This window comes from Spodoptera frugiperda, chromosome 20, assembly GCF_023101765.2.
Source record: "Spodoptera frugiperda isolate SF20-4 chromosome 20, AGI-APGP_CSIRO_Sfru_2.0, whole genome shotgun sequence".
Classification (NCBI taxonomy): Eukaryota; Metazoa; Arthropoda; class Insecta; order Lepidoptera; family Noctuidae; genus Spodoptera; species Spodoptera frugiperda.
The window spans coordinates 319,993-345,507 of NC_064231.1; the positions used below are offsets into that span (position 1 = coordinate 319,993).

The window sequence follows — 25,515 nt, forward strand, 5'->3', positions numbered from 1 at the left end:
TTTCTAAATTATAATTGCCATAGCAAAAATATGAATCACAACACTACACTGCCATTGAATGTTACGTCATTTCAATCCGACCTATTCGAAATTCGATTTTTCCTTCGGATTCGCAGGACACTACTTTGCAAGTTATAAAACTTAGCAAAAAATCACAAAATGAGTGCCTGGAGACAAGCCGGTCTTAAGTAAGTGCTTTAAAGACATAAATGCAAAGATTCTAATAAGGTTTATTGATGGATGAAATACAATGAAGGTTATGTTATTCTAGTTACATAAACTACTCGAACATCGCTGCTAAGGTTCTGCGGCGATCCCTGAAACCCGAGTTGCGCGCTGAAGCTCTGAAGCGTGATGATTCCCATGTCCGCATTACCCCATGGGCTAATGGCAGGCCAGCACGTAAGTATCCATTTAGCTAAAACCTACAAATTGTCTAGATTAAAGGTTTTGGAGTAAGCATCTATAGTTATAAATAGACATTTTATTATTCTGATGCCATAGAATCTAGTTTTAGTTGGTCAACATGAACAGCTGATGATAAGTAGCTCTTGCTCTCTGTATTTGTAGGTGTGTAAAACAATTATCAATTAATTTTTCAGATGAAAAGGAATAAATGGATGAACTGATTTAGGTTTGTCTCACCAAACAACCAAGGTTACCAGTGTTTGTCCATCCGATTCCATTTTTTATGGAATTGGTCTAACATAAAACTAATCTAGAATTCTAGTGATTTAGTTTAGTACTTGATTGCAGCAAATGTGTGTGAAGATGACACTAACAAATGAATAGTTTTATTTTAATTAACTGCATTTAATTTTTTCTATTTGATGCATAATGAAATTGTTTTAGTTTTGTGTTTGTTTTGTTTTTGCCATTTTTTCTGTCATAGGTATTATATTGTGTACCTAGATAAATGTTTTACTAATAGTTAACTTGTAACTTTCAGATCTGGCTGCTGCAGGCAAGTAGATAAATGGGAATTCTTTATCAGCATGCATGATTACCAGCAAACAAATTAGTTTTATGTAAACTGTCAATAAATTATTGTTACTAAATAATGTCTTTTCATTTCTTCTTACAAAATAGTCATAAAATTATGAACTATCCATGTTACCTGAAAAACATGGTTCAAAACCATTTGACATAATTAAAATATTTTTAAGTAGAAATCTGTCAGATTAGTAGTGCCAACAGAATAGCCCCCACTGTCTAAGCTGATAACATGAAGGAAGTAATGCTTTGAGGCATAAAGAAAACAAAATAAAATTAGTTGTACAGTTTTTTTAATCTTGTTACTCTTGTTTTGATGTTAGCAGACTCAACTTTATTTATTGAATCTACACCTAAAGGTGCTTCAGGCTCTACTTCTTTGAGACTAAAATCTGTCCTAATATCAATCTGTTTCCTCAGTTTCTCAATTCCATTCCAAGCTATCATAACTCCATTGTCTGTGCAAACATTGTGAGGTGGACGGTATGTCTTGTAGCCCATTTCACTTCCAACATATTCAATAGATTTAAATATGAAGTTATTACAAGCAACTCCACCTGACACTACAACAACCTTGTTATCAGGGTCTATCAATTTATATTTTTCACAGTAAAGCATGGCTCTGTGAGTTCTATGAGCTATGTGCTCGGCAACAGCAAGCTGGAATGCTGCACACAGATCATACACTTCTGGTATTAATTCATCACCCATCACATTATGTTCTACTTCTTTTTCTTCAAGTTTTCTTATCGTAGAATCTTTTAGGCCACTAAAACTAAAATTGCAGTTTCTATATTTGGCCAAGGGAAGAGGGAATTCAAACTGACTTAGATTTGTAGACTTCTGTGCAGCCAACTCTATAGCTTGTCCTCCACATATTTTAGAATATTCGGGTATATTTCTTAATTTCATTCTTCTGGCAACTTTGTCAAGAACTTCCCCCGGAGCGTTATCTACACTTTTTCCAAGCAACTCAAAATTATTAACATCTTTAACTAGTGCCAATAGACAATGGCCACCAGATATAAGTAGGACTAAGAATGGAAACTGGACCTTGTGATACATTCTTGCTACTAAAGCATGTGCTTCCATGTGATGGATAGGTATCAAAGGTTTGTTGTGCATTCTAGACAGGTATCTAGCATATTTTGCTCCAACTTGTAAGCTTAAAAGCAAGCCTGGTCTAGTAGTTACTGCAATGGCATCTAAATCTTTTATGCATTTTCCTGCATTTTGGAGGGCATCTGATACAGCGCTGTCTATATTATTTCTGTGTAACTCATGTGCAAAAACGGGGTTCACGCCGCCGTATCTTATATGTAAAGCAGTTTGTGAATACAAAGATTGTCCCAGTATAGAACCTGTGCTATCAACAACTGCACAGCCAGTATCATCACATGAAGTTTCTATTCCGAGTACAATAGAATTTGAGGAATAATTAATATGTTTATAATTGTACGCTTGCACCGCTAACCTCTTCAATAATTTATTAAAATAAATCATTTCTAAGTTTTTGAATGGCCTAATTTAAAGATAATAATTACGTAATCTTCGTATTTTACAAAATAAGTCTGTTTAATATTTTTTATTGGTGCCGTATTTGAAAAAAAATTCATTCTCTTTAGAGCCTTTGTGAGATATCATCAATTATCAGAGCATTGCTGTTGTTGTATTTATTATTCATTGTAAATAACTAAAATCTATCACAAAGTTTAGAATCATTTTATTAACAAAATGTAAACAAACTTAAATTTTTAGGTTAGAATACTGTCAGACCCAGCTAGTGACTTGACTACATGTAGATAGGATTTACGCACGGAACGGACAGACAGATTTAAGTCAACTATCGAAGCAAGGTGAGCGTGGAAATGTGATTTTGTTATCTAAATTCTGATTGTCATGATATAACATCAGAAGTTATACGATACGAGCATTATAGTAGTTACAGCACGTATATATTACTAATTCCTATTGATTTAATTAAATAATTAATTTACGATTCGACTTTATATTATTGCGCGATGGTACAACACTATTACACAATGTAAACTGTCAATAATTTCATTCATTCAATCATTTTCATGAAAGAATGAAAATATTTTTTGCGCTCTTATCATTCATTCCGTTCTGTAGATTTCAATAGTTCCCATTCAAAATCAGTTCATGTTCATTTATTCACTTCAATACTTCACTATCAAAAAATAGCGGTGTTCGAGTAGATTAGGCACGATTTTGTTCTTATTTGTTTTTAACCGTACTGTGTGGTGTGAACCTCTCCGGCGTTTATAACAAAAAAGAAGAAGGAATTGACATGGTAGGTGAATCAACATTTTATTGGAGTGGATTGAATAAACAAAATGCCGCTTTCCAATTTGTAATCAATCTGACTTATTCTGTCATTGCGACAATATGAGAATAGTTTCTAAATTATTATTCTAAATTTATAAATTTAATTATATTATTAATTAAAATAATAATACCGGCAATATAATTTCTACGTAACCGCAAAAATCATGTGCTCACGAACCATGTGCTGATTGAAATACAATCACGGTATATTTATGTATGAAGTCAGTACTTAGTCCAAGGACTTGAGTTTATTTATTCACAAATTGTCCATGTTTCTTCAATTGCTTCATCAATCAAAGTGCGTATTTATTGTATTTTATGTTAAAATGTTTGCCAGTCTGCTACTGACATCTTCATTACATAATAAAATTTATTTATTTTGTCTTCAATAGATACAAACTTTAAGAGTCCTTTAAACATTGAATATTAAACTATTACCAAAATAAAATAAATTCAATGCTTAGAATATAATACTAGAGATTCTATTTTACAGAATGATATTAATTTGGTTATTATCACTTAAAATAAAATAACTCTTATTTCAATTGAAAAATATCTTACGAAAATATTTTTGTTCTAGATTTCATGACTGCAGGAATAAGGTGACACATTCAAGATGATAAACTTAAGCATTTTAAAGCAATCCACAATCGTCCATCTGTGTTTTGCTATATCTTACTTCACATCTGGCTTGATTCTGACCTTTATACAAGCTGTTTTATACTTTGGACTCAGGCCGTTCAATAAATCTTTGTATAGAAAGATAAATTATTATCTGGCATACTCATTTTACAGTCGTAAGTATTAAAACATTTCTTTTATTATTTTTCTATGTAAAAACTTTCCAAGAGAAGAAATAGATGGGTCTTAACATTCATTTCACATAGTGTTTTATGCTTTTAAAACTTTTATGCATGAAAATATAATGCCTAAAAATAAATAGGAATGTTGGAGTTTCAAATGGTTAATTATCATAGTTTTTAATATTAATTAATATTCATAATTGCATGGCATTAACTCTGCATAATGTACATGAGGTATATTATATTTAATTGAATAAACATTAAACATTTGCATTTTGTTTTCAGAATTAGTGTTTATGTCAGAATGGTGGTCAAATTCGAAGCTTATTATTTACATTAAAAAGGATGAATATGAAAAATATTATGGAAAAGAACATGGATATCTTATAATGAATCACAGTTATGAAATAGATTGGCTCATGGGATGGCATTTCTGCAATACTATAGGAGTTTTGGGAGTGAGTATTTTTATACATATTTATTTAAGATACAAATATTTGAAACACTGCATTTATGTAGTTGGTCTAGCTACTATCATTTACTATTTATTTATTTACTATACTTGATCAATACATTTTTAAATATATAATTATAAACAATGCATTTGGAAATATAAAATGTAGTAGCCCACCAGTAATGGGAGATATCCAACTATCATACCTATTATTATAGCGTTACATAAATAATATTATTTTTAAATAACATTGATTTAAAAAATATTAACTATACATTAATTAATCATTAGTAGGTAGCTAAAAGAGAATCAAAACTGCTCTCTAAATATTCGAAAATTTTCCGAAGGCTAGAAACATCTAGCAATTATAATTTAAAAATACTGTGGCTGTTGACAAGTTAAGATCATTAACTTACTACAACAAAGCACACTTACTTAGACAAAAAATGAAAGAGCATTTACACCTTTAGCATAACATGCTTATTTACCACTTATTCACTTCTAGTTGTCATACTATTGCAATATAAATGTAATGAAATACCATTGCATTTATTTTATCGAAGTTAGCTTTCTGAATTAATTAACGATTTGAGTCTTTTTAATTAAAGGCGCTGTTTCTTATTGACTAGGTAGATAGATATATTAACGATATTTTATTTCGATGGAACATAAATTATTCTTCTAGCTTTGTCTCTTTAGGAGTCATACAAGTGTAGGTACTGGTTTACCTCTAAAGTCTAAACCATGTAACATCATAAAGTTACGCCACGAACAAAGATAATATAGGCTTTTCACGAGTTTTCACTAGTTACGCATTTGTTCCATGCAATAAGGGCAATCATTTTATATTCTTACATCGAGACGATTCTACGATTTCTCTGTTATTTACTAGACCATTTTGTCAACGAAAGATGCGAAACAACCAAATGAAACTTTGCCCCATCCCGGAACCGAACCAATCAAGCTCGGCATGCGCCGTTGCTACCACTAAACCGATTTTGATAAGAGGAGAATGGACGTTTTGTCCGTACGCCTTATCAACTCTCGAGTATGTAATTTGAAAGGTCACAGAGATCATAACATTGGCTTTATTTGAAACCAACTCTTTCACTGGTTCAGAAATAAAGTAGGCAGAAAGCATATTTTGCTTGTGAGTCATTAAATCATCAAAATTCTGTTTAAGTACTTAAATGAATTTTGTATAGGTAATTAGGTATCTACACTTACCTAACATGTAGTTACATTAAAACGTAGATAGTACGTTATAATGTAGTCCAAATTTTCCTCATCAAGTTTGTATAATATTATTATTAGTTACTTTATTATTTGTCATCACATACATACCAATGTGTATTTTAGTCTACGACAGACCACGAAAACGCGTCAACAAGAGGATTGTAACCATTTACACCCATTTTAAGAATTATTTATAGACATCTTTGTCTATGCCATAATTTTTTTAAGAATCACGTTAAACACTTTACGAACAAAATAGCACACCGAATCGACTTTAGTCACCATTTAGGTATAAACCAAAATAACAAATAATAAAAAAAATAACAATAAAGTTATAAATACTTAGCTACAAATTCAACGACCCGAAATTCCAACGGGGCTTGGCGTTTTTTAAAAGCTTTTTATGTCACTGTACATTACAGAACGAGTACCTAACTTAAATTAGTTGTTGTTGAAAATGGCTCACTGGCCAAAATAACGAAAATATTACACAAAACATAAGCACATAAACTCAAGCTTCATAGGTAGTCTCATGGAGATCATAAACCACGCATCTTCTAAAATATCAAATGTTAAAAAAATACTTCCTACTTCATACAACTTGTCATCATAAAAACCTGTTGGTTACAACATACAAACTCACAACTTAACTGCAACAAGTGTTATATAATTATAGCGTTTCCAAGGTTAGTACAGTACCTATGTAAGTAAGTAAATGATTTATTTTGGAGGTGATATCGTGACCTTTTATGATCCCATCATAGCACGGAATTTTCCTTAGTAATTATATTATCTCCTTTTCGGTGAAATATCAGAGTACAAAGTACTAAAATCCTATTGCATTGTGTTCTATTGCAAAATTCACATGTAAATGCTACAATTTTTAGCCCCTCAAGAACCCTAAATTATTTGCAATACATCTAAACATATTTCGCAGACGGAAGCGAGCCTAAAATAATCCAATAATTTAAATAATTCATATAAATATTTATATCCTCATTCCAAACTAGTTTGATTGTAATTATTATAGTATCTAAACACAAAGACGACACGAGTGTAGCGTCGCATGCGTCGCATCGGCTGTCGGTCATCGCTCGATGATCAGTAACGTCCTCTAAACAAAGAAACGTTCATAACCATATTGATAAAATGTATGGAGAATTAAATTAAACAAATTGTATATTATCTATGCTGCCACTGTAAGATATTGTGTCTGAAATACTTAATGAGACATTACAATCAGTTGTTATAGTAGTTAGGTACTTCATACTACATAGTATAAACTGTAAAACCATTATTTATAACTCAGCTTATTGTTTCTGATGTTTTAAAAAATATGTCAGGATTTTTAATTTATAGTTACTGTTAAATTAAGGCTTGATCATTAATTTAAATACATTAGTAATTTGTATGGAATTTAATTAAAATTTATCGGTGTAAACTGTACCTAAACGTCGAATAATTATCAAGAATTAATAAGTTAACAACCTATAAAGTCATGGTGACTTTTTATTTGTAAACAGTGTTTACGATTGACGTATTATGTATGAGTTTTGTGATAATGTAAAATGCACATTACCATCATTGAATAGGTAAAGAAATAACAATGTAAGTAATGTAACTACCTACATAATACTGAAATACAATAGTAGGTACTATACAATAATATACACCTTATTTATTATTTAACTTCATTCTTATCAAGCAAATAAACTAAATAGAGAAAATTCTATACACACAATATCCATAGTTGCACGTCAATAGTGTTAAATATTCGAAAATTGAGACTGAATTTTAATTCATGAATTTATCATTCATGTTGTATTTATTATTATTCATATTCGTTCTGTTTTATTTATTCGATAATTTATATTATTAATAGTTTGTCGGCGACATAGATTATTATTGGAATTTGATCAGCTGATTACTTGTTCGATATTGATTGATTCTATCGTAATACTAGTTTTGCAAAGCGGTTTTACTATCATGTTTATCCTTAATGTACTTAACATATTATGCTCGTTTCCCGACCATTTGTGGGTCAAATCCCTCTTCCATAGGTTGATTTTTAGCTCTTCTATTCTTCTGCTCTTTCTTTGACCCTTATTTCGTGATTCGTGATATCGTTATAATAGGTATACGACTACCTACTACTAATCTTCCTCAAGAAAAAATATCATGTTAAATCAGATGCAAACCGATGCACAATGTGAATGTCACAGATTATCATGTTCAACTAAACAAACAAATTGTTTAGCTTCAATGAATAAACATCTACATATGTAAATAGTGTAAATTAAGCTCACACTGTTTCCAATTAGCCAACTAGCCGACATTTTTAAAATAAATTACGCATTTGTTTATTCTAATTCAAATCTTTGTTTCAGAATTGTAAGGCTTATGCGAAAAAATCCATCCAATACTTACCTCCTATCGGATGGATGTGGAAATTCTCCGAATTTGTATTTCTAGAACGGTCTTTTGAGAAAGATAAGGAAACCATAAAACATCAGATATCAGAATTATGTGACTATCCGGATCCCGTTTGGGTGAGTTAATCCTGAATAATAAAAATGTACCTACTGATAAACTATAAACCTAATCAAGCCGATAATCTTTTTATTGTTATATAATTATTCTAAGTAACGTAGTGCTCTATTCCATTATAGTTGATTAATTTTCTAGTACGTTCTACTTTTTTTAATCCAACACAAATGTAACTTTTGACAAACTTTACATCATACAGACATGCTAAAGTAACCGCCACGAGAAGCTATAAATTATGTAAACAAACATCTTTTACTAAGTAAACATTTTATACTGCGAGATAATAATAACTTTAACATATTCAATCGACATGAAATATAGACGGGTTATATGAAAGTAACAACCTATTTAATTTAGTCGAATTATATTTTAACGACGCAAAGCGCTATCGTTTGTGTTTCTTGGTACCGGAACGCGTCAGTCGCAGGGACTGTAAACTATTTTGAAAAACAGTCATTCGAGTTTCGAATGCTTACGAGTTTGTTTCATTGCTTGCATATATCGCGGATCTGGTTGTTATTGTTAATTTTGTTATTGTTTCGTTATCACTTTTTACTTTTACGTTGTGAACTCCTGAACACTTGTTTACAAAATTTATAGCTTCTCGTGACGGGGACTTTATTAGATTTTCCTTCGTAAACGCGTATGTCGCAGTTTACGATGCAAAGTAAATAGTCCACTGTGGGTTGTTCTACTGGTTAATTATTTATACATACTTTAGCAGCGTTTGTATTATTTATTCTTGGCTACGGCTACTCGTATAGTTAGTTATCTGTATTTGTGCACTTGTCGAGACATAAGCAATGGAATTTCCCTCGAATGTATCTACCTCGTTGGTAGAATGGTTCGCAAAAGCAATTGAAGATTAAGCGGTATAAGGTACTTACAGAGTGATTTGAAAGTCTTAGCAACTGCTCGGGGTATGGAATTGCAATCTGAGTTAAACATTAGGCTCGCCCTATGTTCTGGGTCTGGATAACGTAACTAGCGAAAAGCGACGAGTGTTAAATTCCATATGTGCACCACCGGCGCCCTTTCAGGGTACAAAGGATACACCATTTATTCTATATCCTTTGAAGTCATTTAACAGTAGTTCCGATGCTAACTTCCCCACTTGGTTTCTAGCTACTAATGACACCTGAAGGAACCCGGTATACAAAGAAGAAGCACGAAGCATCATTAAGCTTTGCGAAAGAGAAGAACTTGCCACTACTTAAGCATCACCTGACACCTCGCACCAGAGGTTTCACAACTAGCTTACAGTTCTTCAGAGGCAAAATACCTGTTATTTATAACATACAATTAGCTTTCGAGAAGGATAGTAAGGTAAGATATTTAGTGTAACTATCGTTAAGACCTAGCTTCCTCATTAGAGCGGGTGATACTCTCCGCACTTGGACATAGGATGATAGCATTTAGTCTTCCGAAAATTTTAAAAATGCTACTGCCCTGACTGAGTCGTCTTCGTTTTAGGGCAACAATTAATTCATTGTAATTTTTGTAGTTTTTTAGATCCTTAAATAAATATTTCTTTGACAACGGTATACCCGGGTCTAAGTGTCAATATTTGAAAAATCGATCTAGATCTCAGCCTTAAAGCCATTATTAATGCCATAAATCATACGGATGTAACACATATCATATACAGTCACATAAAAACCGTATATATCATACTGTTTTGAACATCTAACATATTGAGAGTTAATTAACTAATTAATAATGTATAATAAATAATATTTCTGACAAATGCTAATTTCTAGTTAAACTAAATTTGGTGCGGAAGTGTTTTCGCTTTGCGTAAAGCACGTCAATTTGATGGTGAAACATGATACCTGTGACCTTACAACGCAATTATGTGATTTATAGGTGTCTAAATCTTTACGAAAAGACTTCGTGTTATGAAAATAAATTCGACACGTTAAATGACGTTAAAAGTAGCGTTTTTCTAATCATACAAAACAAACTGTGAAGTTTTTATTTGCGTAATGCGTCAATCTTGTTCTTAGGTACGCACAAAGTCCGTTGTTTTGCTTCTCTATCTATCTTACATAGTAACGTATAGGCTTCCATTGTCTTCTAGAAAATTGGTATCCAATAAAAAAGTTATTATTGCTTACCAAGAATAGTAAATTAGTCAGTTACGTAACCTGATTGGTTCCGATCAATGGTTAAATAATGTTTTGTCTACCACAGACTCATTAAGGACGTCTCAGTTGTACCACAGATAATGCTACTATTATTATGCTATTATCATGTAATATTGCGGTGTTATTGTTTAATTAAGATACTGTCAATTAACGATAAAGACCTAATTATAAATATAAATTTCAGGATTTTCGTGATATGTAAGTATTCGCCAATTTAATTACGATAATCGATTAATTAGGCATTTATTGTTATATCAATATTGATTAATGTCCATTTTTAGATTATGTAGGTTAAGTTTCAAAGTTGATATGAATGCACATTGAACTTTAGTAGAGACTATAACCACACTTATTCTATTACGCATTATAAACCATAATAAGTGACCCTATATGTAATTTTCGATGTTAAACAACCGATTGGTACTCATAGGCACGTACTATGTGTAAAACCTTGGCCAGTCAAGTTGTATCTACACTAGCTAAAGCCAACACCGGCGACACACATGCTTATGCAATATTACATTACTACGATATATTATCGTTTAATTACGAGACATAATGATTAAAAATACGTTTTTGTACTTTACACATCCGTGACGGGATGACCGCAGATATAAGAATTAGCAGATCGATAAACTCATGATTCATAATTATAAGTCACGTGCTAAATGATTGTAATAACAATATTCGTATAAAGTGAGATTATACATTCTCGAAAAGTTTAAAGCTTGTAGGAATTATGGGCCACTAAAGTCAAGGTGGTTACTGAACGACGGGTTACAGCGTACTCAAGTTTAACGAGAACCCCTACTTATAGCCACTTGTCTCTGGCAAAGCCTGCCCCTTCAATAGACGGGTATTGAAGGGGAAGGCATCGAGAGAGGATTTTGGAAAATCCTATATTAGTACTCCCTTCTCTTTCCAATGGAGATCCATACCTATCTATCTTTCGACCTGTTATTGTAATTCGTATCCAATGGTCATGATATTTTTTTTTCAAAGAATAATGTATTTTCCAGACTCCGCCTACATTAACAAGTTTGTTGTACGGCAAGCCGGTGAACGCTCATTTGTACATCGAGCGGATACCGGTCGAGAAAGTGCCTGAAGACGAAGGTGAAGCAGCGAAGTGGCTTCATGAACTCTTTGTTGTAAAGGTAAGTCAAACTAATTATTTTGATTCTTTACGATTTTGTCCTTTCTTTGTCTTCGATAAGGAAAGCAGTTAAAAGACAGACAAGTCGATACATTTATTTATATTTTATTTGCGGAAAAACACTTTGCAAAATATTTTTATATTAACAAAAGTATATTAATAAGATAATCTGTAATACCTAATTTCCGCCCGCTAAACTAATAACATGATTAACAAAGTTGGTATAGTGTACCGGGCGTATATTAGGTACATGGACAGATACTGTTACACTTTTGGGGAATTACAGGGTGTTTTTATCCATACTTAACCCGACCTAAAATGTCTTCGTGTTGTAACTTTTGTAGCGCATACCCACGATTCGTCACCATCGTTTAGGACCTCGAACCAGGGTTTGTCAACTCCAGATAGGTTACTAATAAAGATATTTGTACTTGCAGTGTTTATTCCTATCCATAATATGATTTTTCTTAAGTTCCACTCGTTTAGTCTATCGCATTGCAGCTGTTAGTGAATCAATCACGGAACTGATTTTTCACAAAAGATAATAATTAGATTAGATATAACTCAGACTAGAGCAAGGCTTTTAGATCAGATTAATATTAGGTATTTTCGTAAATATCAAAAGGAAAATTGAACCTTGAATTGTCTGGATAGTGCCTAAGGTTATTACAATACAATCGTACATGTTTTGTCAGTTTGCTATCCACTTATCACAACGCTGCTGTGTGATAACGTGACCGTGGCCATAAACTCAAAGTACAGTTCTGCGAAATTTTTAATGTACATTTTTTTTATAAGTTGCTCATGTTGCGCAGCTTTACGTGTCTACAGGAAGATGTTAATTTTGTTTACTGACTAAGTGTACGGACGGAAGTTATAAAATCGCTGAATTACGGAAATGGACGTGAATGGTGTGCCTGTGCATCCTAACTACAGTCATTATTTAAATGCGAATGTGCGAATTAAATCACTGACAAAATACAGACTTGTTATGTTTCATAGAGCTATTCTGTAATATCTGAAATATCTTGTACGATTTGTCAGATCTATTCAACTGTCAAAATTCCTATTGTGAAAAATAATGAACGGAATTCGGTATCCTACCTAGTGCATAATGCGAATGCGTCATCACGGACCAAGATCTAATGTGCCACAAGTCAGTGGCCGATCCGGCCTTTAACTACCGTAATAAACCATTTCCGTAACGAGTTTGCCATCTAGTTGCAACCTGTTTATTTTTCATCTTTAGATTTATATGAAACAGCTATAAATACACGGTTTTCCGACAACGATAACTAGAAAGATGGCTATATTAAAACTGTTTTGTGATAAACATGCAAAATATAAGTTTCACCTTGATTTTTTTCGATTTATTTCCGCAACGTCTGTGGTCTATTTGACGCTACCTGTATATGCTAATGTGCAGGCAGGAAGAAATTAATACGTAAAGATATTTATTTTGCGCTTAAGTAAGCATTTATATGTTATTGTGTGATAACTGATCCGATATAAGAATTATACTTCGTTGAAAGAAATATTGCGCAGTTGACTTCTCAGCTGTTCGTTAGTTATTTAACTTATGATAAAAGTTTTGATGTCATTGACTTCGTTCGGCCAGTTACACAAACCAACCTAATTTTAAATTTAGGGTAACATGTAGATACGAATATGTACAATATAAGCAGATAACTAGCCACTTGATAACTGCAATAGATATCGTTGTAATAAAACCTCATTTACGTAATGTATAATGTAACAGGTGCATGTCATGTTAACTAATTAAGATAAATTATGTATAGTTAAGATAAGTTGCAGATCTTGAGCAATAGTCATGTGGTTCTTATGAACAATGGTATAAAGTTAAATTTGCAATGGCGTGACTGATTTTAATAAATGGTGTCTTTGGGACCTGCACTGAAATATTTGATGAGATGATTACATGTTTATATTTATTAAAGAATTTGGTACCTAATCGGAATGAGGGTACTGATAAGGAAAAATTAATATGGAGTGTTGTGGTAGTACAAAGTAATCGAACAATTACATGCTATGTTAGGTATGGTCTTACTTAGGTACCTTTTTCATGCTACACCGATTTGACACCAATTTGATATTTTCTCTTGCCGATATATTAAAATATATAAAGAATGTGGTCTAAGTAAACAAATAATATTAAATAAATAAATAATATTTATTGTACACCTTTACATTTGAAAACCTAGATACATGTAAAGTTGAAGAATGGTAGGGTACAAAGGCGGCTTTATCACTTACAGCGATCTCTTAATTATTATTAAATATTAATTACAAAATAATTTATTTTCAGGATAAAATGCAAGATTCTTTCTTCAACACTGGAGATTTCTTCTTAGAGTCTGGTGTTGAACGAAGGGAGCCGTTCACAGTGCCCCCTCCTATTTGGTCGCTCGTGAACGCCCTCGGCTGGGCCGTGGTCACACTCACCCCTATGTTGTACTACCTGCTTGGTCTGCTGTTCAGTGGAAAACTTCTATATTTCTCTATAGCCTGTGCTATATTTGGAGCATGTAAGTATAAGCTCTTACATATTTTGCAGTTCCTTTACATGTTTTTTAAGTTAAACGCAAGTTTGCATGTAGAGTTGCAGGTAATGTTGCGCGTAGAGTTACATGTAACGTTGCTTGCGAAGTGTTATGTTACAGTTTCATGTTACGTAGCATTTTATGAAACATTTAGTTTACATTTATATTTTGTGATTAAAAAATGTATTCTTGTTTCAGTTTTCATCCTTCTTCAAAAATCTATTGGAATGTCTAAAATCAGTCAAGGATCTTCCTATGGAACAGAAAAGAAGTAATGTACCTGTTGCAGTATTTGTTCTTATACAACGTATTCTATACAATACATAATACTTGTATACTATGGTTTAAATTAAAAAAGGAAAACAAACTAGATAATACATTGTATGTACCATCTTGTTTTGTTTATAACAAAGCTACTGATTGGCTGAACATAATGTAAAATGACGAAATGAGATGCATAGAGTGTATTGTGTGTAAAAATGTTAAAGTTGTACTTTAAAGTATGGATAATTGTTTTAAATATTTTGTAAAGCCTCATAAGGGAAGCTGCTAATTTTTGATATAAAAATATTAAAGACTTGTGCATTGTCTGGTTTGTTACAAGTATTACTGTAACTGTTCAGTTTATTTATTGTTATTTTTTGTTACATAAATATTCTTTTGACACGTGTAGATACGATAAGCGTATGTCTCGATATGTTGTATTTTCCGCGCAATGCTCTTTATCTGTTATTATGTAAAGTTAATAATATCTTAATTTATAACAACGATAACATTAATCTGAGGAAGTAAATGGATAAATTTAATGTCTAGATTACCTCATTATCTTGTTTCTAACCTTTAAACATGTTACTATCGGAATTGAACCGATTAAATTAATGAAATAAAATTAGGACTGAATTAAGCGAAAATTATAGTAGTGTTTTAAAAATAGACCAAAATGAATTATTACAAATGATGCGTTCTGTATTTTCTATTTTTATAAAAAAAAAATCATTTGGAGGTCGTTAAATTCTATTTCTCTTTTACAAAATCATGTTTATAGAATAGTAGAAGTTTACGTGGTGCAATAATCTTATTAGTTGTGGGTTGGATAAAAACATGCTACTCATAAGTAACATAAACGATTTTGTATACATGGTTTAGATTGATTTATATTCTATTAACATTAAACTAAATCAGTTAGACCTTCAAAATCTGACAAAGTTTTAAAATGACGTCAAAGATTTTAATTTCTATTGCGTCAACTAAAGTCGTACTTATTAATCTGAAATAGCAGCCAAATTAAAAAAGTAAAGGACTGTTATGAATTTATAACAAAATGCACGTAATTTTTGTCCAACTTACAACTTAACATCAAAAGTAAACATTAGGTAGTGAAATCTAATTGAATATTTATGCACAAAATATGAATTGTACCAAGCACAAAATGTTGACAACTATTTAGATTATATGTGCAATTTTGTTTTGTTTCTAAGTGTGAAAGTGTATTAAGATTTATGTTTTTTTACTATTTTGTGTAATGCCTACAAGTTTGAAATACATTACTAACTGTAACTAAGCGTGAAGGGGATGGGATGGATAAATAGAAACGTTAAAGCATTTTCGAATTTTAGCACATAATTTGTTTTGTATGAAATACCTAGAATGTTTGAAGTAGGGCTGAAATAATAGTAAAGGTTTCATTGTACAAACGTCATGCTAAAAATGTGAAACACGCACAGAGTGAAATGTATGGCTTTATAAACGCGATTGGACCTTTACTTTTATTGAAACAACTGATTTGCGTTTGCGTAATTAGGAACAATCACGCACGGCGTAACATCACATTATAATTGCGCCCAAAAATGTAACGAAATTATAAGAATGTAAACTAGCTCCACTAGTTCGTACTCAATGAATTTGTAAGAACTTTAATTTCTTTTTTGTTTCTATTCGCATCGCTTGAATTAATATTAATACCTTGAATGTTAACACGTTATTAAAGTCAATAAGGCTCATGATTTCTTATTTTTTAGATACATTTATTAATTAAAACTAAATCCTACAGTTAATACCAATATTTTTGATATGTCTGATGTACTTTTGATTGGTAAACTTTACCCTAAAACTAACAAGATACCTACTGTACCACTTTGGCACCTTGTAAAGACTCGCTGTTATTATCATATTTTATTTGTTTCATTAAAAACTAATAAACTAAACCTATGCTACTAGGTATGAAGATTATTTTGTAGGCAATGCATTTATTAAGTATACAAAAGAATGTTCAGACAATTCATGTTATTGTTACATTTTCTGAGAGAAAACTCATAAGCTTTTAAGACTATGGTATTGTTGCTACTACAAACTGTAAAATTAGTAGGAAATAGCTTATTAGAGTAAACTTTAGCTGACATTTAAAGTTGATGTGATAATAGACAGTAAATATGACAAGATTAAACTTTACAAGATGCATCTGTTGGTTTCAATTCTCAGTCCATTAATCCGATTTGAATGCTAGAAGAGAGGCAGTTTGCTTCAATACTTAATATAGGTGTCTTATAGTTTATTAGGAATCATTTTTAAATATAATGTATGTGATTACTAACGCCGTTGTCGCCAGCCTTTCGCAGCTTCAACGGAAATGTTTGGCCAAGAATTGATCCTACATGTGTGCGATTTTTCATGAAATTGTGATATGCCAAATTGACACGATGAATATAGTTCTATGAATGTAGCACAAAACTGTAAATTATTATAGACTCGTATTTATGGTTGGTTATTTTCATTTCAATAGATAACATAGATGTTGTAACTTTGTACGTATGTTTATTATTATTAAACTTGTACTACTTATCTTATGCTTTTATTTTTTACATGCTTAGCTTGTAAGTTCAGAATAACACTCCATATGTTGAGCAAGAGAATCTGTTTTTAAATTCAGATTTCTGTCAACAAATAAGGGTATGTATTTGTGTCCAATCTATAGCAATGAGATAAAACAGACTTAATACTATGAGGAGATTGGCAGGAAGGAAATTTTTGTTTCTACATAATGAAGGAGAGATTACATGTCAAAATATTTATCGTAATATTATGATACATGTGGTTTGCTACGACAATGAAACCATGCTGGGCTTTTCATTTACTTTTATTATAATAACATAAAAATATTAACAATGATTAATATGAAAACAATGCGTCGTACATCTTTAGTCGAGTGGTTGCAAGCGCGACTGGCGGGCAAAGGGTCTCAGGTTCGATCCGGGGCCGGTCAAATTACGACTGGGTTGTTTACGGTTGTTAGACTCTGGAATTGTGCCCGTTTTATGACGATAGGCCCACTTTTCACCATATATGTTAAAGTAGTAGGAGTCTACATTAACAAATTGTTTTATTTGAAATGTGGGTGTACATTGTACAATGACATTACATGCCGTAAAGTGCGCCTTTGCCTACCTCTTAGGGGATAAAAGGTGTTACAATATTTTTAAATTAATGTGGTATATCCATATTACTTAGTCTAAGAATGAAATCTAATAGGTACATCTGTACTTTAACTTCTATTGGTTTATTGGTGACAAAGAAGCCTGGCACTCCGGCTTTTTCCAAAGTCACCTGTTGGTCACTCACCTGCAAAAAAAGAAGGTTTGAGAATTTTATAAAACAGAACTTTCTTCATGGGAACTGAGAAGAAAGAAATAGATTTAATTGATTGAGAAATAGGTTGATACAATATTCAAACTAAAGTATGTACTGGTTAAGGTTCCAAGTCTAGACAATAAAGGAGGTTTCATAGCTTTTATTTTTTGGACCTGAAATTCCTTTTCTTGTTGAATTAGTGCACTTATTAGATGCAGTTAGACTTTTTGCTTTTTTTTAACACTGATTAGTCTGCGTATGGCCACCAACCCACTTACTGCCAGGACGGCAAAGTGAAGATGTAACAAATAACATGTTCTAATCCAATACTATACTTACTTTTTGATCTAATTGAAGAACTAATTTCATATCTGTGTGTCTTAACTCTTCCTTGTGTCTTGATGTTAATAATGTTTTCTGAAGTTCCTGTTGCTCTGGATTCGGTGTAGTGTTGATCAAGTTTTGTAATTCCACTGCAATAGAAGAATTAATTTATGAAAGTTATAAACCTTTCAATCAATATCTAATATCGACAGCCTTATGACTACATAGTTTAAACCACTGTCCCTATTTTCCTTTGTATCCTTAATTCTTTAAAACTATGCAATGGATTTTAATAAAGTTTTTTTTTTAATAGATAATGATTCAAGACATAGCTTTATATGCATACTATATCAGCATTGCACTTAAGCGAAGCTAGGGCGGGTCGCTAGTACTTTAATAAAACAAATCCATACTTACTTGCATGTTTATTTATAACTTGTTGTCTTTGTTGAAACAAATGTTTTTCAGTTACATGTTGAATTTCCATAAGTCCTTTAACTATTTCAAATACAGTATCGTTTAGAAGACAGTTTGCTAATCCAGATAGTAACTCAATTGGTACTCTCATTTGATATTTCCTGCAATAAAAATAAGATGTTACTGTACTGACCAAAGCAGTAATTGAATTAAATAGGTGTTAGAGTAGAATATATTAATCTTACGGTGGTAACTCTCTGGCCATATCCTGTAGCTGCTCTAGTAAAAAGTATAATTTCCTCTGTAATGCTTCTGGAGTTGGCTCATTAGCTTCCATGTTTCTAAAAGTACTTTTGCTAACCAAAAATCACATTAAGTTGTGTAGGATAGAAATACTATTATATTTAACACCACAGATTTGATCGAATTTACTATTTATTATAGGAATTAAAAATCACAATAACACGAAATTACCCTTCACAACAATCAGTTCATTGACTTATTTTGACACAATTGTCATTGTCAGTTATAATGACATTGACAATGACAATGGACGATAGGGATTACCTGCTGGAGCTCTGAGAAAACCGAAAAATAATTATATTACTTGGATTTGACAATTAAAAGCAGATTAAATCAATTTGTTTGGTTTGAACAATAAATAAACAAACCTCAATAAAATGTATATTGAACCTTGTTCAGACATTTTAGAAATCTGATAGGTGACTAACTTCAGAATTCTCCTTGGTCCAAAAAGCCAAGAAGCTAACATCTAGTTGACTGCTATCAGCTGGGTTTCTCTTTATTGACATTTTATCAAAGTGAATGTGTCAGACGGTACAAAACAGAAACTATAGTCTTTGTTTTTTAATGTGTAAAGTGAAATAAATCAAACATGAAGAGTTATTATTGGGTGTTTCCTTTCCTACTTTTACATATTAATTTATTAAAAGCGGATACATCGACTGACGAGTCTCTAGATGCCAATTTATTATTGTAAGTAAGAACATAGTTGTAAATAAACATAGGTACCTATTTTCTTTCGTAACTTGCTTACTCAAGTAACCTTGTTTATTTCAGATTAAAAACTGGAATAGGATATATGGTACCATTCCCTGAGAAATGTTCTGAGATTTTAAGTGATTACGCTGATTATGCGTCTAATTTTACTAAATGCTCAATATTACATGCTAGGCCAATAAGAATATGTAAAAACTGTATAGAACATTATATGAGCTTCCATGATAAGTACCACGAGTTATTGACGACTGTAGTGAATGGTACTTCTTGCAAATCAGTATTTATTTCACGCGATAGATTGGACGCAATTTTGGAGTATCATGACAATATAATGGGTATTTGGGAAAAAGGTCACTGTAATGGTATGTATGGTTTTTAAAATGCCTTCACACATCCACACACACCCCCACCCATCTATTGATTCTCATGTTGATAAATGAATATTTTCTTTGTAGCTATAATGAATGTAAATTTCGGTATTCACTCTTTAAATATCTACATAAGTACAGTAGAAGCTCCTTATTCGCGGGGTATGCGTTCCGTAAATATGCCGCGAACACAGAAACCGTGAATATGGAATGGTAATTTGTATGGGGTTATAGGGGATACGTTCCTAGATGACGAAATTAAGAAGCAAATAGTAGATAAAAAAAAATTTAATTGAACTTTCTGATCATACAGATTGCCTGATGATAATATTATTATCACCAGTTTTAGGTCACACTAGGTTTAGGCAGAAGTCACAATCTAGACGTAGCTGTATTAAGGTCTATTTTATTTTTTTTATCCTTCTACTGACGCGTTGACAAAGGATAGCGAATGTATTTTTTTAGGTTACGCACCGATATTTCGATTCAATCCGCGAATAAAGAAATTTTAGACCGCGAATATGGGAATTGGGTCGCAATTTTTCAATCCGCGAATAGTGAAACCGCGAATGAAGGAAGCGCGAATAAGGAGCTTCTACTGTACTACTGCTTCTTCAGTTACAATAAATTAAATATGTATGAAGAAAAAAATCTCATTCAAATTATTTTTTTAGCATGTTATGACTGGAAAACGGGACAGCCAGTGTTGTCAAATGAAACAATCCATTTTAATGAACTATTTAATCAAACAATTGATTGTATTATGAAGTACATAGTTCCTTCATCAAATGACAGTAAAGTTGTTTGTGATAACTGCATGCAATCTTATATAAAGCTGGACAATTATTATAAAACATTGAGCGCAGATGCTATTGGAGTTGACAGTATTTGTATGGACATTGTAGACTCTGTAAGTTCTCTCAATATTTATTCATTATTATCTTATCTTTCATATTTTAAGAATTAAAATATAATTATTTCCAACTTTCAGATGAATACAACAAGATCTATATGGAGTAAAACATTAAATTGTTGCAAAGTGAGAAGAACTCCTGAAGTGGTGTTCTTAGTCTCCACAGGCATCATTTCATTGTTACCAATACTATATTATTTGGTTTTGAGATACTGCAGCCCCATGAGAGATTTACCCAATGTTTTGAAGCGTAAGTATAACACAGAATAACCAACCATTCTCTAATTCAAGCTATATAATTCTATCAGTTCCTTTGATACAACTCTTCTCTCAATTTCAGAGTCGAGATTCAAGCAAAGCATTCTGCGTTCTCTTGGAAGATCAAATTGAATTAGGCTTAATAAAACTCATTATAACATTTAACACAATATGTATTTACAAATTGACCAAAGAAATAAAACTATTTTTGATAAAATTGGCTCTAAATGATAAGTACGCACATTTTAGGCACATAAAAACAGATTAAGTCGCTAATGTGAATTTAATTACCGATGTCTAGCTTTCTTGTTGTTATTTTTCTTCATACTGTTACTACTACTTGTACTGGTCGCAGACATCTTGTGTTTCAATGAGTTTGGTGTCATATCTCCCTTGTTCAACATATTCATACTAGAGTCTTTGTCCTTAGGTGTACTAGGTCTGCTATCCAGCCCTACAGCGGACAACATTTTACTATCACTTCCAAACGCTTTCTGCAACATCCCAGATGAGGAAGCAATCTTTTGTGTCAAATTTTGCTTTGTTTGAGAATGGCTGATAACTTTTTCAATACCACCATTGGTGTGCTGCTTCCCTGAAGGTTTAGATGCTATACTTTCAGTGGAACCATGTATTGTGGTGTGGTTCAAACTGCTAACATTAAGTCCTGAACTGATTTGTGTGTCCGAAGAGTCTTCATTTGTCTGTGATTCAGTCTCACTGTTTCTTTCATCTAAAAAGATAATGTTTATAAATTATATGTGTCAATAACTGACAACAATCATGTACTAATTTGTTTTTGAAAGGTTGCAACTTACTTTTAGCTTCAGCCGGATCAACAAGACCGCTAACTGCCTAAAATAGAATATTAGAAGTGTTAATATTAGTTACATTATGAGACAACAACAAATGAAATAGTGAAGGAATAGATTCTTACAGCCATAGATGTAATACTGGATTTTGAAAACAATCTCTCTGCTTCTTTGAATTTCCTGTTTCGTTTGTCTGCCTTTGAGTTTGTACTCTTGTTGGTGGTCAAGTATCGGTCCCATCCTCTGATGATATTTCCATAAAGTTGAGTGTCTTCTAAATATGAACCTTCAAATGCATATATCTGGCGTTCCAAGTTGGCAAGGGTTTCCTAAAGTAATGTAATAAGACATTAGTACACATACCTTTCAATTCTATGCTCAAAGAAGCCAGTAAATATTTACATGCAATAAAAAAAAATACCACAAGATAATAACATAAGAAAAAACTAAGGTCAGTGGGTCGTTTTAGGGGCGGACTTCTAAAGATCTAGACATCAAATATCTTAATTTAGTCCACTTACGGCTACTTCAGCTTTTCTTTTCACCAATTCCGCCAACTCTGCTCTTGTATCAGCCACAGAGGATTGTTTGGACGCCATATTGTTTCTTTTTGTTTGCACACTTTGGGAATCGTTGTCGGGGGTTTGTGGTGAAACAACCATGTCGTTAGTTGAATATATCGTACTTTAATAATCCATAATTTAATAACTATTCACGAGGTAGTAAGTTTCCTTCAATAAGATAAATTAATTGCTTTTGATGTATAATCAATAAGCACAACGCGCTCACTTCCAAGCAATGACAAATCCATAGAGAATAAAATGACACTTGACAGCTTTGATGTGACAGTGTAGTAGTGTTTGACTATAGATGTTTTTCATTATTCTATTTTTAGTCGATTATTGAGCTATATGTATCGTCATTCCTCTTATGCTCGAAGGGGTAGGCAGAAGAGTCCATTACGACACGTAGTGCCATTGTACAATTTACACCCATTTTTTACTATTTGTTTTATAAATCCCTTTGTAGTAGGGGTGATGGATCTGCTGTAACAATGAAAACGTAATATTATTGATTGTTACAGCATGATTAAAAGTTATTTATAATACGTATACGGTAAACAGAGACCATGACTAAGAATAAAAGACAGAATAAGGCTATAACTATTTCTAAAACCGAAGTTAGCAAAAATTGTATACATCTGTGGTCACATCTGACAGTGACTGTAACTTTGACAAATTGACATTATGAAAGAGTGGAATGGAACTTCGAAGTGGAAACTGGAATGAGTTCAAACTTCAATATTTGGTGATAGAAAGATAAAAAATAATTAAAAACAAGATTTAATAAATCTGGATACTTGCTGTTTTACGATAAAATCAGTAGATTGAATTAAAATGTCTGTAAATTACATACCTCGGGTAACACAGGTAAGAATTTGAACACTTTATTACTGTAAATAATACAGATTGTTTTGCTTACCAGCACATGGAATACCTTATTTATCTATATGTTTTAAATTCAAGTAATTACAGTACCGTAGAGTTGTCCTCGTATTTTGTTGTTTTAACAATTTTATTATATTTTTTTCCAGCTGGATGCTGTGCAGCTGGATAGTCAGTTAGAGGAACTTTTCAAACAATTACTATTTGAAGTTACTAAGTATATAGAGGTAAGTTTGATGGTTGATTTTAGTCTAAATCAATCTTTTTTCATCCAGATGTATTATAAGAAATATTAAATAATGCAAGTTATTTTATTCCACTAATACTTTTTCTTGTTCTTGCAGCCCCGTTATATTCAGCCAATTCTTCCAGAGCTTGAACTTTTAATCAGGACATGGATTTTCAAGTATTCAGTATATGACACCAGGAGCACATTTGGACAACAGATGCTGTCATTAAATTACAAAACAGACTATTTTACCAGAAGTAAACTGTTCTGGTACTTTGGTTACACAGTAGGATTGAAGTACCTAAGAGAGAGGGCTATTTACAGTTTCACTTCAAACACTAGAATCCAGAATATAGTAAATAAATTAGAAACATTCCAATTGATCGCAGACATATTGAACTTCTGTAGATTCATACAGACTGGGAAATATCCGCAACTCATAGATTTCATATTAGGCATACAATTGTCTGCAGAGTCATTGACTAGAGAAGATCTCACTGATTTATCTTGGACCAGAGAATTGCTATGGCACAATTTTATCGTGAGTTCTGATTTTATGAAAACCAACTTTAGCAACATAGAAACAAAACACATATTCAATTGTAATTTATGTTTCAGGAATTGTTAGGCACGACAATATCGTTGATTAATATATTTGGGTTGAGAACTAAACTGTCCGGTATGCTGAAGTATGTGTGGTGGAGACAACATGTGAAGTCCTCTGGCACAATGGCCGTGCCCGTTATGACTTTGCAAACAGTCTGTGCAAGCTGCGAGAACCCACCTGTCCTACCACATACCATGGGCTGCAGTCACATATTTTGTTACTATTGTATAGTGGTATGTATTAAAAAATATAATAAATAGTTTTTGATTATACTTTATTGAACTGATTACTATAGCTATCAAGTCTTTATTATCACCTAGGCTGATAACAATAATAACTAATTTTAATTATATTATTGCTGTTAACATTGTTATTTTTTTATCAGATATTGTATTTTTTTTACTCCATTCTTAAGATGCAGACTTCTTAAGATGACTATTATAGAAAATGCAAAAAAATCTTCTTAGCTTGACTCGCTAGTTACATTTGTGATCACTTTTTATATTATTTTTTTCAGGCCAATAAGACAGCTGACTCGGACTATGCATGCCCAAAGTGCTATTACAATGGCAAAGATGTTAAGAAGTATGTAAAGACATGAAACCTATCAATAGACAATTTAATTTAGTTTTAAGGGAAAGTTGGTTCTGTGATAAGTGTTCATTAGGTATAAACTCAATTGAAGCCAAATAACTATTTCAAGGAATTATTGGGAGTGTTTTAAGTTAAATAACTTAATATCATTTAATATGTATATTTTTATTTACAAGTATAAAATTTTATTATAATAAACGTTTTATGTTTTGTTTAATACATTTTTATTTTGGTCCTAAAAATATCTTTCAGAATTTATTTACATAATCAATTTCATTTCTTTCAATATTAGTCTTAACAATTAAATAAACACTTCCATATATTTTAAATAGTATGATGCAGTGAATGTAGATGAAAATATGACAATGTTTTAATTGATCATAAACATTTTAATGTCTATGTAACAAGACAATTATAATGATATTTGATTATATTTCTCGAGATTTGTGCAACACATTCTACGATTCATTTTTATTATATTTTAGACTAGCCGACCTGGCAAACTTCGTTTCGCTTAAAAAAAATCTGCGCATATTTGTAAATTTTTCTTAAGATCCTTCTTCTGACAATAATTATAAACCTAACAAAAAATAATTAGCGAAATTGGTTCAGCCGTTCTCGAGATTTGCTCTTAGCAACACATCAATTGATGTACTTT

The 25,515-nt window shown here is 31.9% G+C and overlaps 7 protein-coding genes across 9 annotated transcripts; 4 read left to right on the forward strand and 3 right to left on the reverse strand.

Annotated features, from left to right (window-relative positions):
- The first annotated feature begins 19 nt into the window (after positions 1-19).
- LOC118282227 (protein stunted) lies at positions 20-1,061 on the forward strand. 2 transcript variants are annotated; one of them, XM_035603197.2, is made up of 4 exons: positions 20-188; positions 272-402; positions 603-634; positions 950-1,061. In XM_035603197.2, exons 1-3 carry the CDS (start codon positions 160-162, stop codon positions 614-616), a joined length of 174 nt encoding a protein of 57 aa, XP_035459090.1. In that variant the 5' UTR covers positions 20-159; the 3' UTR covers positions 617-634; positions 950-1,061. The 2 variants fall into 2 exon arrangements, with proteins under 2 accessions (XP_035459090.1, XP_035459089.1); XM_035603196.2 differs by lacking the exon at positions 603-634.
- Positions 1,062-1,268: 207 nt separating this feature from the next.
- On the reverse strand, positions 1,269-2,847 carry LOC118262089 (tRNA N6-adenosine threonylcarbamoyltransferase, mitochondrial). Its single transcript, XM_035573207.2, has one exon. It carries the CDS (start codon positions 2,494-2,496, stop codon positions 1,270-1,272), a length of 1,227 nt encoding a protein of 408 aa, XP_035429100.1. The 5' UTR covers positions 2,497-2,847; the 3' UTR covers position 1,269.
- Positions 2,848-3,113: 266 nt separating this feature from the next.
- LOC118262091 (1-acyl-sn-glycerol-3-phosphate acyltransferase gamma) lies at positions 3,114-17,084 on the forward strand. 2 transcript variants are annotated; one of them, XM_035573208.2, is made up of 8 exons: positions 3,114-3,307; positions 3,923-4,139; positions 4,431-4,603; positions 8,223-8,384; positions 9,508-9,708; positions 11,549-11,686; positions 14,012-14,231; positions 14,445-17,084. In XM_035573208.2, the coding sequence occupies exons 2-8, from the start codon at positions 3,959-3,961 to the stop codon at positions 14,519-14,521; spliced, it is 1,152 nt and encodes a 383-aa protein (XP_035429101.1). In that variant the 5' UTR covers positions 3,114-3,307; positions 3,923-3,958; the 3' UTR covers positions 14,522-17,084. The 2 variants fall into 2 exon arrangements, with proteins under 2 accessions (XP_035429101.1, XP_035429102.1); XM_035573209.2 differs by lacking the exon at positions 3,114-3,307 and adding an exon at positions 3,442-3,640.
- A 279-nt stretch (positions 17,085-17,363) lies between these two features.
- LOC118281310 (gonadal protein gdl) lies at positions 17,364-19,137 on the reverse strand. The gene is made up of 4 exons (XM_035601889.2): positions 18,857-19,137; positions 18,612-18,772; positions 18,210-18,343; positions 17,364-17,861 (listed from the first exon to the last, which is right to left on the reverse strand). The coding sequence occupies exons 1-4, from the start codon at positions 18,946-18,948 to the stop codon at positions 17,724-17,726; spliced, it is 525 nt and encodes a 174-aa protein (XP_035457782.1). The 5' UTR covers positions 18,949-19,137; the 3' UTR covers positions 17,364-17,723.
- Positions 19,138-19,420: 283 nt separating this feature from the next.
- On the forward strand, positions 19,421-21,387 carry LOC118281314 (osteopetrosis-associated transmembrane protein 1). Its single transcript, XM_035601892.2, has 5 exons — positions 19,421-19,607; positions 19,692-19,993; positions 20,674-20,909; positions 20,991-21,162; positions 21,253-21,387. Exons 1-5 carry the CDS (start codon positions 19,507-19,509, stop codon positions 21,300-21,302), a joined length of 861 nt encoding a protein of 286 aa, XP_035457785.2. The 5' UTR covers positions 19,421-19,506; the 3' UTR covers positions 21,303-21,387.
- On the reverse strand, positions 20,726-22,792 carry LOC118262095 (chromatin modification-related protein MEAF6). The gene is made up of 4 exons (XM_035573212.2): positions 22,504-22,792; positions 22,108-22,311; positions 21,989-22,025; positions 20,726-21,903 (listed from the first exon to the last, which is right to left on the reverse strand). The coding sequence occupies exons 1-4, from the start codon at positions 22,642-22,644 to the stop codon at positions 21,458-21,460; spliced, it is 828 nt and encodes a 275-aa protein (XP_035429105.1). The 5' UTR covers positions 22,645-22,792; the 3' UTR covers positions 20,726-21,457.
- Positions 22,793-22,955: 163 nt separating this feature from the next.
- LOC118262094 (peroxisome biogenesis factor 2) lies at positions 22,956-25,074 on the forward strand. The gene is made up of 5 exons (XM_035573211.2): positions 22,956-23,412; positions 23,577-23,654; positions 23,772-24,197; positions 24,275-24,496; positions 24,781-25,074. Exons 1-5 carry the CDS (start codon positions 23,380-23,382, stop codon positions 24,862-24,864), a joined length of 843 nt encoding a protein of 280 aa, XP_035429104.2. The 5' UTR covers positions 22,956-23,379; the 3' UTR covers positions 24,865-25,074.
- Positions 25,075-25,515: the final 441 nt, after the last annotated feature.

Coding starts and splice junctions, on each gene's coding strand:
- LOC118262091 (XM_035573208.2), top strand. CDS start 3,959: ATGATAAACTTAAGCATTTTAAAGCAATCCACAATCGTCCATCTGTGT. Junction 4,140..4,430: donor GGCATACTCATTTTACAGTC/GTAAGTATTAAA, acceptor TTTTGTTTTCAG/AATTAGTGTTTATGTCAGAA. Junction 11,687..14,011: donor ATGAACTCTTTGTTGTAAAG/GTAAGTCAAACT, acceptor ATTTATTTTCAG/GATAAAATGCAAGATTCTTT.
- LOC118262095 (XM_035573212.2), bottom strand. CDS start 22,644: ATGGTTGTTTCACCACAAACCCCCGACAACGATTCCCAAAGTGTGCAA. Junction 22,312..22,503: donor AAAGAAAAGCTGAAGTAGCC/GTAAGTGGACTA, acceptor ACATTACTTTAG/GAAACCCTTGCCAACTTGGA. Junction 21,904..21,988: donor TGATCCGGCTGAAGCTAAAA/GTAAGTTGCAAC, acceptor TTATCTTTTTAG/ATGAAAGAAACAGTGAGACT.
- LOC118282227 (XM_035603196.2), top strand. CDS start 160: ATGAGTGCCTGGAGACAAGCCGGTCTTAA. Junction 189..271: donor TGGAGACAAGCCGGTCTTAA/GTAAGTGCTTTA, acceptor ATGTTATTCTAG/TTACATAAACTACTCGAACA. Junction 403..949: donor GGCTAATGGCAGGCCAGCAC/GTAAGTATCCAT, acceptor TGTAACTTTCAG/ATCTGGCTGCTGCAGGCAAG.
- LOC118281314 (XM_035601892.2), top strand. CDS start 19,507: ATGAAGAGTTATTATTGGGTGTTTCCTTTCCTACTTTTACATATTAAT. Junction 19,994..20,673: donor GGAAAAAGGTCACTGTAATG/GTATGTATGGTT, acceptor TTATTTTTTTAG/CATGTTATGACTGGAAAACG. Junction 21,163..21,252: donor TTTACCCAATGTTTTGAAGC/GTAAGTATAACA, acceptor TCTCAATTTCAG/AGTCGAGATTCAAGCAAAGC.
- LOC118262089 (XM_035573207.2), bottom strand. CDS start 2,496: ATGATTTATTTTAATAAATTATTGAAGAGGTTAGCGGTGCAAGCGTAC.
- LOC118281310 (XM_035601889.2), bottom strand. CDS start 18,948: ATGGAAGCTAATGAGCCAACTCCAGAAGCATTACAGAGGAAATTATAC. Junction 18,773..18,856: donor ATGGCCAGAGAGTTACCACC/GTAAGATTAATA, acceptor TTTTTATTGCAG/GAAATATCAAATGAGAGTAC. Junction 17,862..18,209: donor TTCTTCAATTAGATCAAAAA/GTAAGTATAGTA, acceptor CTTTTTTTGCAG/GTGAGTGACCAACAGGTGAC.
- LOC118262094 (XM_035573211.2), top strand. CDS start 23,380: ATGTCTGTAAATTACATACCTCGGGTAACACAG. Junction 23,413..23,576: donor ACATACCTCGGGTAACACAG/GTAAGAATTTGA, acceptor ATTTTTTTCCAG/CTGGATGCTGTGCAGCTGGA. Junction 24,198..24,274: donor TGCTATGGCACAATTTTATC/GTGAGTTCTGAT, acceptor TTTATGTTTCAG/GAATTGTTAGGCACGACAAT.